Genomic DNA, 17,674 nt, shown 5'->3' on the forward strand with positions numbered 1-17,674 from the left:
CCCTCTTTTATGTTCTCTCTCTCTGTCTCTGTCTCTCTCTCTTTCCTGTCTTCTATTCCTAACCAGGCTCAATCTTCCTGGTCGCACATGTTTTCCTTTCCTCTCCCTCGTTTTCTCCTACTTCTCTCTCCATTCTCTGTCACCCCCACTTCCCCTGAGCTCTGGGGGACTTGTCCCTTCCCAGTTCTGTGAGGGACTTTATATGAATCTCTTAGAATACACCTTGTATCCTAGTTCCTCTGGTGGTGTGAATTATAGGCTGGTGATCCTTTGTTACATGGATGTGAATCCTTTGGGTATATGCCTAAGAGGGGGATTGCCGGGTCCTGTGGTAAACTAATTCCCATTTTCCTGAGGAACCACCATAGTGATCTCCAAAATGGCTGTATGAATTTGCACTCCCACCAGCAGTGGAGGAGTGTTCCACTTTCTCCACATCCTCTCCAACATAAGTCATCATTGGTGTTTCTAATTTTAGCCATTCTGGCAGGGGTAAGATGGTATCTCAAAGTTGTTTTGATTTGCATTTCCCTGATAGCTAAGGATGTGGAGCATTTTCTTAAGTGTCTTTCAGCCTTTTTGATTTCCTCCATTGAGAATTCTTTTTTCAGTTCTGTACCCCATTTTTTAATAGGGTTACTTGGTGTTTTGTTGACTAGTTTCTTGAGTTTTTTGTATATTTTGGAGATCAGCCCTTTGTCGGATATAGGATTGGTGAAAATCTTTTCCCAGTCAGTGGGCTGCCGTTTGGTCTTGTCCACTGTGTCCTTTGCCTTACAGAAGCTTCTAAGTTTGAAGAGGTCCCATTTATTAATTGTTGCTCTCAGTGTCTGTGCCCCTGGAGTTATGTTCAGGAACCGGTCTCCTATACCAATTTGTTCAAGGGTACCTCCTACTTTCTCTTCTAAGAGGTTCAATGTGGCTGGATTGATGTTGAGGTCTTTGATCCATTTGGACTTGAGTTTTGTGCATGGCGACAGACATGGGTCTATCTGCAGTCTTCTACACACCCTCATCCAATTGTGCCAGCACCATTTGTTGAAGATGCTGTCCTCGCCCCATTGTATAATTTTAGCTGTTTTGTCGAAAATCAGGTGTTCATAGGTGCGTGGATTAATATCAGGATTTTCAATTCCATTCCATTGGTCTACCTGTCTATGCCAATACCAGGCTGTTTTCAGAACTATAGCTCTGTAGTAGAGCTTAAAGTCAGGAATGGTGATGCCTCCTGAAGTTCTTTTATTGTATAGGGTTGTTTTGGCTATCCTGGGTCTTTTGTTTTTCCATATAAAGTTGATTATTATCCTTTCAAGGTCGGTGAAGAATTGTGGTGGGATTTTAATGGGGATTGCATTGAATCTGTAGATTGCTTTTGGTAAGATTGCCATTTTTACTATGTTTATCCTACCTAACCAAGAGCATGGGAGATCTTTCCATTTTCTGGTATCTTCTTTAATTTCTTTATTTAGAGTCACAAAGTTCTTATTATATAGATCTTTTACTTGTTTGGTAAGCGTTACACCAAGATACTTTATGTTGCTTGTGGCTATTGTAAAGGGTGATGTTTCTCTGATTTCTTTCTCTGCCTCTTTGTCGTCTGAAAAAAGTAGGGCTACTGATTTTTTGAGTTTATCTTGCATCCTGCTAGTTTGCTGAAGGTGTTTATCAGCTGTAGGAGTTCCCTGGTAGAATTTATTGGGTCGCTTATGTAAACTATCATATAATCTGCAAACAGAGAAAATTTGACTTCTTCCTTTCCAATTTGGATCCCCTTGATCTCCTTTTGTTGTCTTATAGCATTAGCTAGAACTTCTAGTACGATATTGAAGAGATATGGAGAGAGAGAGAGCAGCCTTGTCTTGTTCCTGATTTTAGAGGAATTGGCTTAAGTTTCTCTCCATTCAGTTTGATGTTGGCAGTTGGTTTTCTGTATATTGCTCTTATTATGTTTAGGTATGTTCCTGTTATCCCTGACCTCTCCAATACCTTTATCATGAAAGGGTGTTGAATTTTGTCGAAGGCTTTTTCCGCATCTAGGGAGATAATCATATGGTTTTTCTTTTTCAGTTTGTTTATACTGTGGATCACGTTGATAGATTTTCGTATGTTAAACCATCCCTGCATTCCAGGGATGAAGCCTACTTGGTCATGGTGGATGATTTTTCTGATGTATTCTTGAATTTGGTTTGCCATTATTTTATTGAGTATTTTTGCATCGATGTTCATCAGGGATATTGGTCTGTAGTTTTCTTTCTTAGTTGTGTCTTTGTGAGGTTTGGGTACCAAAGTTATTATGGCCTCATAAAAAGAGTTTGGCAATGAACCTTCTGTTTCTATCTTGTGGAACAGTTTGAGGAGTAGTGGTATTAGTTCTTCCTTGAATGTCTGGTAGAATTCTGCACTGAATCCATCTGGCCCTGGACTTTTTTTCGTTGGAAGGCTTTCAATGACTGCTTCTATTTCATTGTGGGTTATAGGTCTATTTAAGTTGTTTGTTCTTGATTTAATTTTGGTAAGTGATAGTTATCCAGAAACTTGTCCATTTCCTTTGAATTTTCAATTTTTGTGGAATACAGATTTTCAAAGTATGACCTGAAAATTGTCTGGATTTCCTCTCTGTCTGTTGTTATGTTCCCCATTTTGTTTCTGATTTTGTTAATTTGCATGATCTGTCTCTGCTTTTTCGTTAATTTGGATAAAGGTTTGTCTATCTTGTTGATTTTCTCAAAAAACCAACTCTTTGTTGCATTGATTTTTTTGTATTGTTTTCCTGGTTTCTATTTTGTTTTTTTCAGCCCTCAAGTTGATTATTTCCTGGCGTCTACTCCTGCGGGGTGAATTCGCTTCTCTCTGTTCTAAGGCTTTCAGTTGCGCTGTTAATTCTCTTATGTGGCTATCCTCTATTTTCTTCATATGGACACTTAGTGCAATGAACTTCCCTCATAGCACTGCTTTCAAGGTGTCCCATAAGTTCGGGTATGTTGTATCCTCATTCTCGTTGAATATTAGAAAGTCGTTAATTTCTTTATTTCTTCTGTGACCCAGGAGTGGTGCAATTGCACATTGTTCAGTTTCCATGAGTTTGCAGGTTTTCTGCTATTTGTGTTGTTGTTGAATTCCAATGTTAAAGCATGGTGGTCCGATAAGATACAGGGGACTATTCCTATTCTCTTGTATCTGTTGAGGTTTGTTATGTCACCTAGTATGTGGTCGATTTTAGAGAAGGTTCCATGTGGAGCAGAGAAGAAGGTATATTCTTTTGTCTTTGGATGGAATGTTCTATAGATGTCTGTTAACCCCAGTTGAGACATAACTTCTGTTAATTCTTTTGTTTCTTTGTTGAGTTTCTGATTTGTGGTCCTGTCTAGTGTTGAGAGTGGTGTATTGAAGTCTCCCACTATAAGTGTGTGAGGTTTTATGTGAACTTTGAGTTTTAGTAGTGTTTCTTTTACAAATGTGGGTGACTTTGTATTAGGGGCATAGATGTTCAGAACTGAGACTTTGTGTTGATGGATTTCTCCTGCAAAGAATATGAAATGACCGTCTTCATCTCTTTTGATTAATTTTGGTTTGAAGTCTAACTTGTTAGATATTAGGATAGCTACGCCTGCTTGCTTCTTATTTCCATTTGATTGGAAAATCTTTTCCCAACCCTTTACCCCGAGGTAATGTCTATCTTTGAAGCTTAGATGTGTTTCTTGTATGCAGCAGAAGGATGGATTCTGTCTTCGTATCCATTCTGTTAGCCTTTTTATAGATGAGTTAAAACCATTAATGTTGAGGGTGAGTAAGGACCATTGATTGTTGATGCTTGTTTGATTTAGGTTTGTTGTTGGCAGTAGTATTGTGAATATATTAGTTCTGCTTCACCCTTGGTTTCTGGTGTAGTTGGATTATCTGTTGCCTACATTTTTGTGGGCATAGTTACCTTCCTTGAGTTGGAGTTTTCCTTCCACTACTTTATGTAGGGCTGGATTTGTAGATACGTATTGGGAAAATCTGGTTTTGTCATTAAATATCTTGTTCTCTCCATGTATATTGATTGAGAGTTTTGCTGGATATAGTAGCCTAGGCTGGCATCTGTGTTCTCTTAATACTTTTAGAACATCTATCCAGGACCTTCTGGCCTTGAGGGTTTCCATGGAAAAGTCAGGTGTAATTTTGATAGGTCTGCCTTTATATGCCTTTTTCCTTCGCTGCTCTTAATATTCTTTCTTTATTCTGTATGCTAAGTGTTTTGATTATTATATGTCGAGGGGTCTTTTTTCTTTGGTCCAGCCTATTTGGGGTTCGGTATGCTTCTTGTACTTTCATGGGCATGTCCTTCTTCAGATTTGGAAAGTTTTCCTCGATGATTTTATTGAATATGTATTCGGCACCTTTGAGCTGGGCTTCCTCACCTTCGTCTATGCCTATTATTCTTAGGTTTGGCCTTTTCATGGTGTCTCACATTTCCTGGATGTTTTGTGTTAAGGATTTGTTGGATTTATGATTTTCTTTGGTCGATGAATCTATTTCTTCTAGTTTATCTTCAGCGCCTGAGATTCTCTCTTCCATCTCTTGAATTCTGTTGGTTATGCTTGTGTCCATAGTTGCCGATTTTTTGCCCATCTTTTCAATTTCCAGCCTTCCTTCCATTTGTGTTGCCTTTATTTTCTCTATTTCAGTTTTCAAGTCTTGAACCGTTTCCTTCACCTGCTCAATTGTTTTCTTGGCTTTCTGTACTTTCCTTAAGGAATTTGTTCATTTCTTCCACTCTTTTGTTTGTTTTTTCCTCCATTTCTTTAAGGGATTTTCTCACATCTTCTTTGAGGGCCTCTATCATTTTTATAATGGTAATTTTTAAGTTGTACCCTTCTGTTTCCTCTGCTTTGTTGTTGTGTTCCATTCTAGTTGGTGTAGATTCCCTAGATTCTGGTGGTGTCATGTTTGTCTTTCTGTTGTTAGGTGTTCTCTTGTATTGCCTTCTTCCCATAGCTTCTTCCAGTAGGTGTTGGTGGGGTCTCCCCCTCTCTCTATGGTACTTCCCCATGGGCTTATGTGGGTCTGAGATTCAATATCTGTAGCTCTGTGTGGTCCAAGCTCTCTAGGAGGTTTCTCTGCAGACAGGGACCCAGGGATGGGGTCAAGGATGAGGATCCAGTAGAAGATGCCAGCAGGTACTCACAGTGGTCCTGCAGAGATAGGCGGATCTCTGGGAGGGGCCCAGGACTCCTGCAGAGGACTGGAGGTGGGGGTCAGAGACCAAGGTGGAAATTACAGGTGGTCCAGCGTGGATAGTCAGGTCTCCTTTGTGCAGAGTTGCCTCGAGAAGTCTCCGAAGTAGGGTGGACTTTTGGCTCCACCCTCTGTCCCAGTGCTCAACCAGAGTGGCAGGACCATGGGTAGGGTAGGGCACAGGGTAGGGGGGGTAGGCTGGCAGTGGGCATCGGTGGGTGTGTATCAGAGCTCCAAGGGTGCTTTCGATGGGGACTGGAGACAGGAGCAGCAGGATCAGGGGCCCACCCAAGGAGTTCGGGCGGTGGAGGGGGGGAAAGAGGTTGTAGGGGACAGGCAGCCCTGATTGGGCCCAGACTCACCTCTGGCCAATAGCTGGCGGAAGAGGACAAGGGCTGAGCTGGGACTTGGGAAGGTTTTGCAGGATAGTAGGATCTCACTGGAAACTGGAACTCTCCAGCTGAGGCCTCTTTCTTCAGCAGAGGCCCGGATTTGGGGATCAAGGATCTTGCCCGCAGGAACTCAGAGTGGACCCACTTGGAAATACTTTCTATGCCTTTTACTTAGTTTTTTCTCCTTCATCTATTCATGTTGTTTTTAGATTTGGTGTTTTCATAGTGTCCCAGATTTCTTAGGTGTTTTGTGCCAGGATAATTAAGATTTAATATTTTCTTTGACCGTGACACCCATTTCTTCTATCTTGTCTTCAGTGCCTGAGGTTTTCTCTTCCATCGCTTAGATTCTGTTGGTGAGGCTTACCTTGCGTTCCTAAATTTTCCTTTCCATGTTTTCCTGTTTGGGTTTTCTTTATTGATTCTATTTCTACTTTCAGGTCTTGAGCTGTTTTATTTGTTTCCTTCTACGGTTTGTGTTTCATAAGTTTCTTTAAGGGATTTATTCACCATATTTAAGAACCTCAATTATATTCATAAAGCCTATTTTAAAGATGTTGTCTTCTGCTTCGGCTGTATTGCAGTATTCAGGGCCCACTGTGGTAGGTTGCTGGGCTTTATTGGAGACATATTGTCCTGGCTGCTATTAATTGTGTGTCTATGCAGGCATCTAGCATATGGGTTTGGGGAAATGATAATTCTGGGTGCTGATATCTGGTCTTTGTTGGGTGGGTGTTTTACTCCTTAGTTTCTGTTGTCCTCTCTGGTTCTTACTAGAATGTGGTGGCTGTGTGCTACCTGGTAGGAAATTCTTTTGTAATCCTGCTAAGTGTAGTCACTGAGGGTTCTGGGTAAAATGTGTTCCTAGGTATTAGGAGCTGACACTTAGGAATAAGTATGGGCTAGGAGGGTGGGGACTGAGGGAATCTACAGAAGAGAGGAAAGCAGGGTGTTCTACCTGATAAGTCTCTTGGGAATTGGGGCAGAGAGTGGGGGAGAAGCCACAATTTGCCACAGAGCTTGGATGAAGCGATTAGATATATGAGAGGAAGGACCATTAAGATCTAAAGATCACCTGCCTACTTTACTAGCTTACTTGCTTCTCTGGCAGGCATGGTTTGAGGTCCCTAGAGAATGCTTGCTGGAGTTGGATGCTGAAATAACAGGATGAGCTGGGAGGAAGGTTAGAGGAAATGATCTACGTCATCTGCTGGAGATCTGGGCAGAGAGGACGGGGTGGCTGCAGTAGGTGGTCAGCTACAGAGCTGGGAATAAAACTGAGGAGCTGGATTTGGAGCAGAGGAAGGATAGTTGAAGATCTGCAGTTAGCCTACTTGTTTCCATGGACAGAGTGACCTGCAGGTTCCCAGGGAATGCCTACTGGAGTTGGGGACCAGAATTAAGTGATGAGTGATGGGGGAAGGGAGATTGGAGAAGAAAGTCTTCATGCTCTCCACTGGAGATGGGAGCAAAGAGAAAGGTGGGGTGGCAGGAGGTGGTCTACGAATGAATGATATTCTATAACCTGTAAAACAAATAAACTCTTTCCCCACCAAGTTGGTTTTGGTCATTGATTTATCACAGCAGCAGAAAACAAATTAGAATATTTGTACCTGTATTTTGATAATATTCACTCCCAGGTCCTTCCAGTCCATTCTCTCCCCTTCCATATCTATCTAACATTGTACCCTCATCATTTTTAAACCCATCATGTACAATTTGTGCTACCCATATAATCTTGGGCATGTGCCCATCCTCTACAGTATGATTGATCTGCTGGGATCCACAACTGTGAAGAAAATTGATTCTCCCTTTCCCACCTGTTACCCTTAACAAATAACTCCCTATCTAGGAGTGACTTCATGATCACCCCCCCCCCACTGGTTGGATTTTTTTCTGATTTGAGCTTGCACAGGTCTTGTATATGCTATCACAACCACAATGAGTTGGTTTATCTGTGCAACTACCTTATTGTATCCAGAAAATTCTGTTTCCTTGTTCCTTTTACTCTGCCATCATGGAACAGAGTGAAGGAACAGCCTCCTGTGCCTCTGGTTCTTACAATCTTTCTACCCTCTCTTGTGCTGTGATTTCTGAGCCTTTGGAAGAGAGGGTGTGAGAAAGATACCTCATTTAGGGATGATTGCTCCAGTCTTTACTCTCTGCACTTGTCCTGTTGTAGTCTCTGTGTTAATTATTGTCTACACAAGAGAAGTTTTTCTGATGAGGTTTGAGAGACCCACTAATCTATAGGTATGATGATAAGTTCATAGGACTCAGTTTAATACTGTGCCCATTTTTGCAGAATAACAGTAGTAGGTCCTGTCCCTAGGCCCCATGGTCTCTCTAGCCCCAGCGTCTTGGTATTGGTTATGGGACCAACCATGGGTTCCACGTTGTACAGTATACATTAAGTCCAATCAGAAAGTGCTTGAGTACTTCCATAACATTTAAATACCACCATTGCACCAGTGGGCTTATCTTGTAGATCACAGAGTTCATAGCTGGATAGACTAATGATTACTTTTGTACTTTACAAAAACTAACCACTAAGTGGTGATTTATCTAGGTCAGTAGTGGCTTGATTTCCCCATGTTCTGTAACTCAAGTATGTGAGATCTTCAATAGTAGGGTTTGGAGGGTAACCAAGAGCAGTGGCAATAGCCTGTTTGGGGGTCTATGGGACTTCATTGGCCAACAACTTCAAAAGAGCTAACCAATTCCTGGCATTCGGTTTTTCACATGCTGATCTGTGGTGTCTAGTAGGGACATTGTCACCCTGATATAGAGTAACTATATCTAAACTCTTTCAATATATGTGTGTGTGTATATATTTTAGAAAGCCTCCACAGTAGTAGGTTTACAGGTGACTTTTTCAAAAGGTCTATAGTAGTGATTATCCCTTCTCTACTTTGCCCTTAACATGATTTAATCTTCCAGGAAGTAAGCATCTTTCCAATTATTTAGATCTGCATTCCATTTAAAATTATATTTGTAATTTTTACTGTGTAGGTCTCACATTTCTTAAATTTGCAATTAACCACTTTATTATTTTTTCTTGTGATATTAAGGTTCATGGAATTTTTTCCTTACTAATCCTTTCTTTGGTAATTTCTTTATTACTATATGCATGCCTAATATTGTGGATGAACTTTAGAATCATTTTGCTCCTTGTTCCCTTCCTCTAAATCTAATTGATGTTTTGACTGTACTCATATTAAAGGTTTCATTTATAGAGTCCATGAGTATGGAAGTCAAATGAGATTATTGTTTGTATTTTCATCCTTAGGAGTATATTCCTACTGTCTCCATTCTGTGCAATCCAGGCATGAGAGCTCGACACTGGAAGCAGATGTCAGAAATTGTGGGCTATGACTTAACTCCAGATTCTGGAACTACACTGAGAAAAGTTTTAAAATTAAACCTTGCACCGTATTTAGAAAAATTCGAAGTGATAAGTGCAGGTGCAAGCAAGGTAAACATAAAGGGAAACTGAAATACTTGAATATTTTGTTCTCTGATTGTCATAGTTTTTGTTTTGGTGTGGTGTGTGTAGTCCAGATACCAATGGGAAGAGATAGGGAGTGGTAGATGATAGAAGACCACTCTTTTATGACATAAAACATGCATTTGCTTCTCTGAAATTCAGACTAGAAACTGTTCCTTTGACATATTCCTAATTCTGCTACATTCTGATATAATTGAATGATATACTAGTATTGATGTATAATTATTCCATTAAGAATCTGAGTGGATAGATATGTGTGTGTGTGTGTGTGTGTGTGTGTGTGTGTGTGTGCATATGTCTATGTGTATATTCCAACAAATAAATATGGCCTTAGAGAGAAGGTTTTTGAAATACACAGAAAACTTCAAACTACAGGCTACCTGCAAAAAAGGCCATTTGGGAGAAAAATTCAGTGAGTATTTTATTCTGTTGCTCTTTTAACAGTGACAACAAGAGTTTTCATAGCAAATAAACTTTAAGAAACTTAATTTTTCTTAGGATTTTTTTGTTTTTTTAATTGAAAATAGAATTTTTTTCATACAATGTATTCTGATTATGGTTTCATCTCCCCCTAAATTCCTCCCACATCCTCATTTCCCCTCATACCTCAACCCACATCTTTTCTTGCTTTCAATAGAAAACAGGCACCAAAAATAATAATAAAATAAAATAAAATAAAAACAACAAACCAGACAGAAGAGGACAAAACCACCAGAAGAAAAGAACCAAAAAAAAAAAAAAAACCAAAAACAAACCCACAAGGAACACATATAGACACAAAAAGACCTCACTTGTTCACACACACACAGGATTCTCATAAAAACACAAAATTAGAAGCCATAATTTATATGCAAAAGACCTGTAAGGTTAAAAAGAAAGAATGCATTGAGTTAGTTTTTTTGTTGGCCATCTGCTGGGCATGGAGCCTGCCCTCAAGAGTGCTTTCTATGCCAGTGAGACTGCATTGGAGGGAGTTAGTTTTTCCTTTATGAGCAGTTATCAATTGGAAATAGCCTCTGGGTTCCCCCTCAGCACCAGGACTACAGGTGACACAGACCTGTGCATGCCCTGCTGTGTGGAAGGCCTTGATCCTGGTGTCCTCCATCCCCTCTGCTCTTACACTCTTCCCACCTCCAAACAGAAGGGACTTGAGGGAGACATATCATTTAGGAATGAGTGTTCCAAGGTCTCTCATTCTCTTCAGACAAGGCACTTATGGATTTTATTGGTTCCCATATGTGCTTGTTCCCATCTACTGCATCAAGGAGCTTCTCTGATGGTGGCTAGGCAAGACACCTATGAGTACAGCAGAGTGTCATTTTATTACTCTATTCCTTTAGCAGAACTACAATGTTGGATTTTCTCCTAGGTCCATGACTTATTTAAGGAACTTTAAATCAGTAAAAAACGGCCCCTTCTCAATAGACAAATAGATGATACATAGACAGACAGACAGACAGAACTGAAGATTATGATGTAATGAGCAAAATGTTTACTGAGCTATGCAGGGAAATTAAATAACATAAGTAAGTTCCTTTGTTGTCGTCCTATTGTTGTCCCCTTCCTATTTTCATCATTATCTTCTTTTCCATTTCTCCTTTTTAGGAGTTTTCCTTAGAGAGGTCCATGAATGCTATGATAGCAGCTTGGGACGATATTTCTTTTCATGTAAGTCTGTATCGTGATACTGGAGTCTGCATCCTTTCTTCAGTGGATGAGATTCAAGCAATTCTTGATGATCAAATTATAAAAACGCAGACAATGAGAGGCTCACCTTTTATCAAACCATTTGAAAATGAGATTAAGGTATGTTAAATATGACAGCTCCTTGTCACTTACAAAAATTTCTTTCTTATTTCATATATGATCTCATGGGAATATTTTGGGTACTTTAAAAATGTCTATTCAAGTGATAGAAATGAGCCTTGACATTTCATGTGGTGAGGTACAGAAATGCATATTTGGAGATGGCCATGCCATGGGAGGCTGAAGAGATGGCATGGTGGTAAGAGCACTCGTTCCGTTCCCAGCACCCACAAGGTGGCTAACAACCATCTATAACTCCAGTTCCTGAAGATCTGATGCCCTCTTCTGGCATCAGCAGGTACTATATGCATACAATAAACACATACAAAGGCAAAATACCCATATGTATAAAAACTTAAAAATAAATAAACAAGTTATATATTAGTTAATGCCTTTGAGAAGAAAATTGTATGTTACTAAGATTTTCCTTCAGTGATAGTGATAGAAGGAAAACAGTTTTTCACTCTTTTCCCTCTTCCCTTCCCTTCTTCCTTATCTTTCCCTACTTTTTCTTGAGACATGGACACACTCTGTATTGTAGGCTATCCTTGAACTCACTATATAGGCTGAGCTGGTCTTGAACTGGCAATGATTATTCTGCCTCAGGTCCTGAGTACTGGAATTGCAGCATGTGCCACCATGCTGGTTCTGTGGGTTTTTTTTTTTTTTTTTTTTTTTTTTGATTTTTTTTTTTTTTTGTCTCTTCCTTCCCTTCTTTCCTCCTTCCTCCTTCTCTTCTTTCCTCCTTGCCTTCCTTTCTGTAATAGGATCACACGCATGTTAAGTTTACACTCTAGACTGACAAGCAGTTTTTATAGCAAGTGAAATTTAAAAACTTTATTCCTGGAATTTTAAATTTTAGAATTTCTAATTTTAGAAATCTCAAATCATATATCACACTATATCCTCATAGTAAAGTTATCTATATCATTATTTAATTCTATTTGTGAACAACAAGCATGAAAGTAATTAATGAATTACTGTCCACTTCAGAAAATAAATGATATATCTTTATTGTTGATTTGGGTAACTATGAAAAGCAAACAAATTATGGTAATAGCTTCACAGTATAACAAAGTCCAGAGGTTTTGACCCTTGGTGAGTACAAAGCCAATAAAGCACAACCAGGAGATAAGAGATTAAGAAAGGGTTATAAACTGTATAAACTAAGGGAAGCACTGAGGATAATTCCTAAAATACTGAACAAAGAAAGTAAGGGAATTTGATGGTGTGTGTGTGTGTGTGTGTGTGTGTGTGTGTGTGTGAGAGAGAGAGAGAGAGAGAGAGAGAGAGAGAGAGGAAGAGAGAGAGAGAGAACATTTATACTGAAGAGATATGTCATCTAATGTAGATGTAGCTAGGTAGGCACATTCTTGTACATGCACAATTAGAGATTACTTCTTAGATGCTCCTAGCAAAGCTTGTAATTGCAGTATTCAGAAGTCTGCGCCAGGAGAATCATGCATTCTAATCTATCCTAGGCTGTCTATTAAGTTAGAACCTGGCCTGGACTACATGATAAGACCTTGTCTCAAAAAGCAAACAAACAAACAAACAAAAACAAAAAAACAAAAAAGGTAAATAAATAAACAAAAAAGAACATGCTTTTAAATACACTGAATGTTTAAAGGTGGTAGAGAGAAATTCCCCTACATATTATCCAAACAAACACAACAACAAACAAACATTATTCTACATGACTGGAAGAGGAGCTGGGTACTGTTGATTGACTTAACCCAGCTCCTTGGTTTTATCTGAAACAAAGAACCAACTTGACAGGGTATTTGGAGTCAGCAGCTCTGTCCTCTATCCCAAGCACTGGTACTTTAACCCTTTAAGATCCTGTTAAGTACCTAACAAGCATATCAGAATTCTAACTGGGTGCTATATAAATTGAGGAAAAAAACAAATTATTAGATTGTTTATTCCAGTTTTGATTGATGTTACCTATGTTAGTCAATGGTCTAGTGGTTTCACATTTACTAACTGATTTATTCCCCACGGCAGACCTTCATGGTAGGCATTGTTATTATCTATCTAAATAGGCAGGAAAGCCAAGGACAAGTAATTTGCCAAAATTCATTTAGCTATTAAATTACGGAATTGAAATTCAAACCAAGGCTAGGCTGACTTTTTAAAAAGCCAGATGTGATTTTAATTGTATTTTTTAACTCACAAATAATTTATATATTTATATCATACATTGTGTTGTTATGGTACATTTATATAATGTGAAATGTTTAATTTAAGCATGAACAGTGTTTCGTAGATGATCTTGGCTGCTATTATTTGAAGAAAACTGTTGTAGTTTTCAAAGAAAACATAACACTGGAAATGCTCCTACAAACAAGGCTAGCCTGGCCTTTCTTGTTAAAAATGAGTGTGTGTGTGTGTGTGTGTGTGTGTGTGTGTGTGTGTGTGTGTGTGTGTGATGGAAAGTTCTTAAGAAGAGAAATTTAGAAATTTTATGCTTTTTCCAATGAATGTCCATTTTTATTTTTAATTAATTTTTTTAATTAAAAAATCTTATTTTACATACCAATCCCAATTCCCTCTCTCTCCTGTTCCCATTCCCCCTCCCATCCTCCCATCCCAACCTCCATCCACTCCTTAAGGAAAGAGAGGCCTCCCATGAAGAAATCACCAAAGTCTGTCACATCATTTGGGGCAGGACCTAGGCCTTCCCCCGTGTATCTATAGGGAATGGGCTCCCAAAGTCCATTTGTGCACTAGGGATAAATACTGATTCCACTGCCAGAGTCCCCATAGACTGCCCATGCCCCACAACTGACACCCACATTCAGGGGGACTGGTTCAGTCTTATGCTGGTTCCTCAGTTGTTAGTCTAGAGTCAGTGAGCTTCCACTTGCTCAGGTCAGCTATTTCTGTGGGTCTCCCCAGCATGGTCTTGACCCCTTTGCTCATCACTCCTCCCTCTCTCCAACTGGATTCCAGAAGTTCAGCTCAGTGCTTAGCTGTGGGTATCTGCTTCTGCTTCCATCAGCTCCTGGGTAAGGGCTCTAGGATGGCATTTAAGGTAGTCATCAGTCTCATTACAGGGGAAGGGCATTTAAGTTAGCTGCTCCCTATTTCTTAGATTCTCAGTTGGGGTCATCCCTGTAGATCCATGGGGATTTCCTGAGTGCCAGATTTCTCATTAAGCCCAAATGACTCCCTCTATTAAGGTATGTCTTTCCTTGTTCTCCTTCTTTGTTCTTCCCCCAACTTGACCTTCCTGATCCCTCATGTCCTCCTCACCCCTCCTTTTCTCCCTTCCTCTTTCTCCTACCTCTCACCCACCCCATGCTCCCAATTTACTCAGGAGATCTTGTCCCTTTCCCCTTGTTGGGTGTGGTGGGGGTAGTTCATGTATGTCTCTCTTAGGGTCCTCCTTGTTTACTAGCTTCTCTGGTGGTGTGGATTATAGTTTGGTAATCTTTGCTCTATGTCTGATATCCACTTATGAGTGAGTACATACCATGTTTGTCTTTCTGTGTCTGGGTTACCTCACTCAGGATGGTTTCTTCTAGTTCCATCCATTTACCTGTATTATGTATTAAAAAAAGAGAAATGAAACGCCAAGTCTAGGTCCTTAGACCATACACTTGAGAAATATTTTATTAACTCTAGGTAATCTCTGAAGATAAGGAGGCTTATTTTATTTTACAATTTTAATTTCAATTCTCTCCAAACTGTGCTGATATAGAACAAGATCACTCAACTTTACACTATTGATATTTGGGGACGACTCATTCTTTTTTAATATACATTTCTTTCTTTATATGTTTATTTGCTACTATATGACTTTGTATGTGTGTGCATGTCACAGTGTATGTGCCTACATTAGAGAGCAACTTGTAGAAGTCAATTCTCTCCTTCCATTGTGTGGGTTCCCATTTGGGGCACCAAACTGAAGATGTCAGTCTTGGTGGCAAGTTTCTTTACCTACTGAGCTCCTCTCTGGTCCTGAGCTGAATAATACTTTGTTATATATGTGGTGGGATATTTGTACACTGTGTGAAGATATATTGCTGTGATTGGTTTAATAAAGAGCTGGATGGCCAATAGTTAGGCAAAAGTTATAAGCAGAACTTCTGGGCAGGGAGAGAGGAAGTTGGAGATGAATCTCAGCAAGAGAGACACACAGAATGGGACAGAGGTAAAAGTCATATGGTGAAACATAGATTAATAAAAATGTGGGTTAATTTAAGTTATAAGAGCTAGTCAAAAACAAGCCTAAACTAAAGGCAAATCTTTCATAAATAATACGTCTCTGTGTCATTGTTTGGGAGCTGGCTGGTGGGACAGAGAAAGACTGGTTACATATGTGGAGTATCCTGCATATTGTAGTAAATTTAGCAGTATTTCTGGTCTCTATACACTAGATATTAGCAGTATTCTCCCCCCTATCATCTGTAACCAACATTATGATATCTCAGACACTCTGAAATATTGCCTGGTATGGAGAACAGCATAATCCATAGTTGATAATCACTGGTGTAGAGCAGAGTATACATTTAAGATTTGGAGTGATTTCCAGAGAGATAAGGAAATAAAGTAACTTTACAATCACCACCAAATATGAGCTCCATTGGTCCATGGAAAACTTACACCTCCTGTGTTTTTCTAAGTCTATATGACATTCCTATGAGTGAGATTAAGGTAGAAGTTGTTTTGTATTGATAGTAAAACAACGGTGAATTCTAATACTTTCTTCTTGCTATAATTTGTAGTTTTTCTTTTAAAAACTGGAATTTAGTACAGTATGCTTTTTATTAAGGCCTGGGAGGATCGTCTGATTCGAATACAGGAAACAATTGATGAATGGCTGAAAGTGCAAGCTCAATGGCTGTACTTAGAGCCTATCTTTTGTTCTGAGGATATCATGCAGCAGATGCCAGAAGAAGGGCGTCAGTTTCAGACAGTAGACAGACACTGGAGGGACATCATGAGGTTCTGTGCTAAAGATCCAAAGGTAAAATGCTTGTTTCTCCCTTATAGTAGGTGAACCTTAGTTGTGGTTTTAAATAAACATTTAGCTTTTTTTCTGATTATTAAAATAAAACTAACTTACTGTGTACAAATTGGAAAGTTGATATAAATGTAAGTTCAAAAGTATCAAAATAATTTTATTTTTCAATTCATAAAAATACTATTTGTGACTCATTCGTATATGTGTTTATGAGAATGTGTGTATCTAAGAATAGTGTAACTTCTTTAGATGAACAGTTATCTCACCTACTGTATACAACCACCGTTCACCACATCACAGAGTACATAAAACAATGAGATAAAGAAAAGATCAGAACAAGTGGTTCTTCATTTGCTTGGAAGTGTTAATTAGGGGGAATCTACTCTCCTCTCAATTGATCTCAATTCCCATGTGTCTTTCCATTTAAAAGTACCTTGTACAGGTTCTGATGTTGAAAAACAGTATTTTTCACACATTTAGCATAAATCATGGCTATGCATATACTTTTAAAATGTATTCAACTTAATAAATAACAACTTCCAATACTAAGAAAAAAAGCTAAATAAGTGCTAGACTTATTGAGAATTAATTACAGAAATATATGAGTTTGAATGATTTTTATCTTACTTATTGAGTTTAGGAGCTTTTCAGTACATGATTTCTTATAGATTAGATTTTTCTGTAAATAGCCAATTAGTACAATTTTTTAGGCTTTATCCATTTTGTAATGCTTTGAGGCAGGGTCTCTAGTCCAAGTTGCTTCAAATTCTCTGTGTAGCTGAGAATGGCCTTCAGCTTGTGACCCTCCTACATCTACTTGTGGAATGCTGGGATTGCAGCTGTGTGCCAGCACACTCATTTTATGTACGGTGCTCTCAATATGACCATAGGCCTCATACATGCTAAGCAAGCTTGTTGCCAGCTGAGCTACATTCCTAGCCCCCCCTTTACTTTATTAACTTTATGAAAGTATAGCGCTGGCTAGAGGACCCAAGTTCAGCTCCCTGCACTACTCAGTTGCAACTCCAGCCAGGGAATCTGACACTTTTGACCTCACAAGGCACTACACTCACATGCCCAAACCCATGTTCATACCTACCTTCATTTCATACACATAATTAAAAATGAAAAAGTCATTAAAACAATATAATAAAATATACGCTATAATCATAACATCATTTGTAACTAATGTCCTCAGACTACAATATATATGATTTAGTGAATTTCAATATTTTTATAGTATAAAAGAAATTTCAAAGCTGGATGTAGTCCATTTGAGGTGCTAGATCAAGAAAAGAATTACAAGTCTGTGGCGTCTGTGGCCAGCCTTAGCTACATAGTGAGGTCCAATAAGGGGGGGTGGTGGATATTTATTTCACTACTAATTTCCTAAAGTTTCAAAAACATTAACATTTTTGTTTTGGTTTTTTGAGACAGGGTTTATCTGTGTAACTGCCCTATCTGTCCTGGAACTAGTTCTTGTAGACCAGGCTGGCCTCGAAATCACAGAGCTCTGCCTGCCTCTGCCTCCTGAGTATGGGATTAAAAACATTAACATTTTTTACTTGTGTATATTAATGCTTGTGTCTTATACCAAGTATGTAAGTGTGACTCATATGAATCTGTTTCTTTTAGGTTCTTGCTGCTACTTCTTTAACGGGCTTATTAGAAAAACTCCTGAACTGCAATGACCTTTTGGAGAAAATCATGAAGGGCCTGAATGCATACCTTGAAAAGAAACGGCTTTTCTTCCCTCGGTATGATAATCAGTTGTGCTAT

At 39.0% G+C, this 17,674-nt stretch overlaps 1 protein-coding gene across 1 annotated transcript in view; it reads left to right on the plus strand.

Moving 5' to 3' along the window:
• The window catches only part of Dnah12 (dynein axonemal heavy chain 12), a 180,611-nt gene that overhangs the window by 39,234 nt on the left and 123,703 nt on the right, over window positions 1–17,674 (plus strand). Inside the window, exons 17-20 of the mRNA XM_051176738.1 lie at window positions 8,899–9,084; window positions 10,723–10,923; window positions 15,704–15,898; window positions 17,531–17,652. Coding sequence (XP_051032695.1) covers window positions 8,899–9,084; window positions 10,723–10,923; window positions 15,704–15,898; window positions 17,531–17,652 — 704 coding nt within the window. The remainder of the gene's footprint in view (window positions 1–8,898; window positions 9,085–10,722; window positions 10,924–15,703; window positions 15,899–17,530; window positions 17,653–17,674) is intronic.

The sequence above is a fragment of the Phodopus roborovskii genome, unplaced genomic scaffold, assembly GCF_943737965.1.
Source record: "Phodopus roborovskii unplaced genomic scaffold, PHOROB, whole genome shotgun sequence".
NCBI lineage: Eukaryota > Metazoa > Chordata > Mammalia > Rodentia > Cricetidae > Phodopus > Phodopus roborovskii.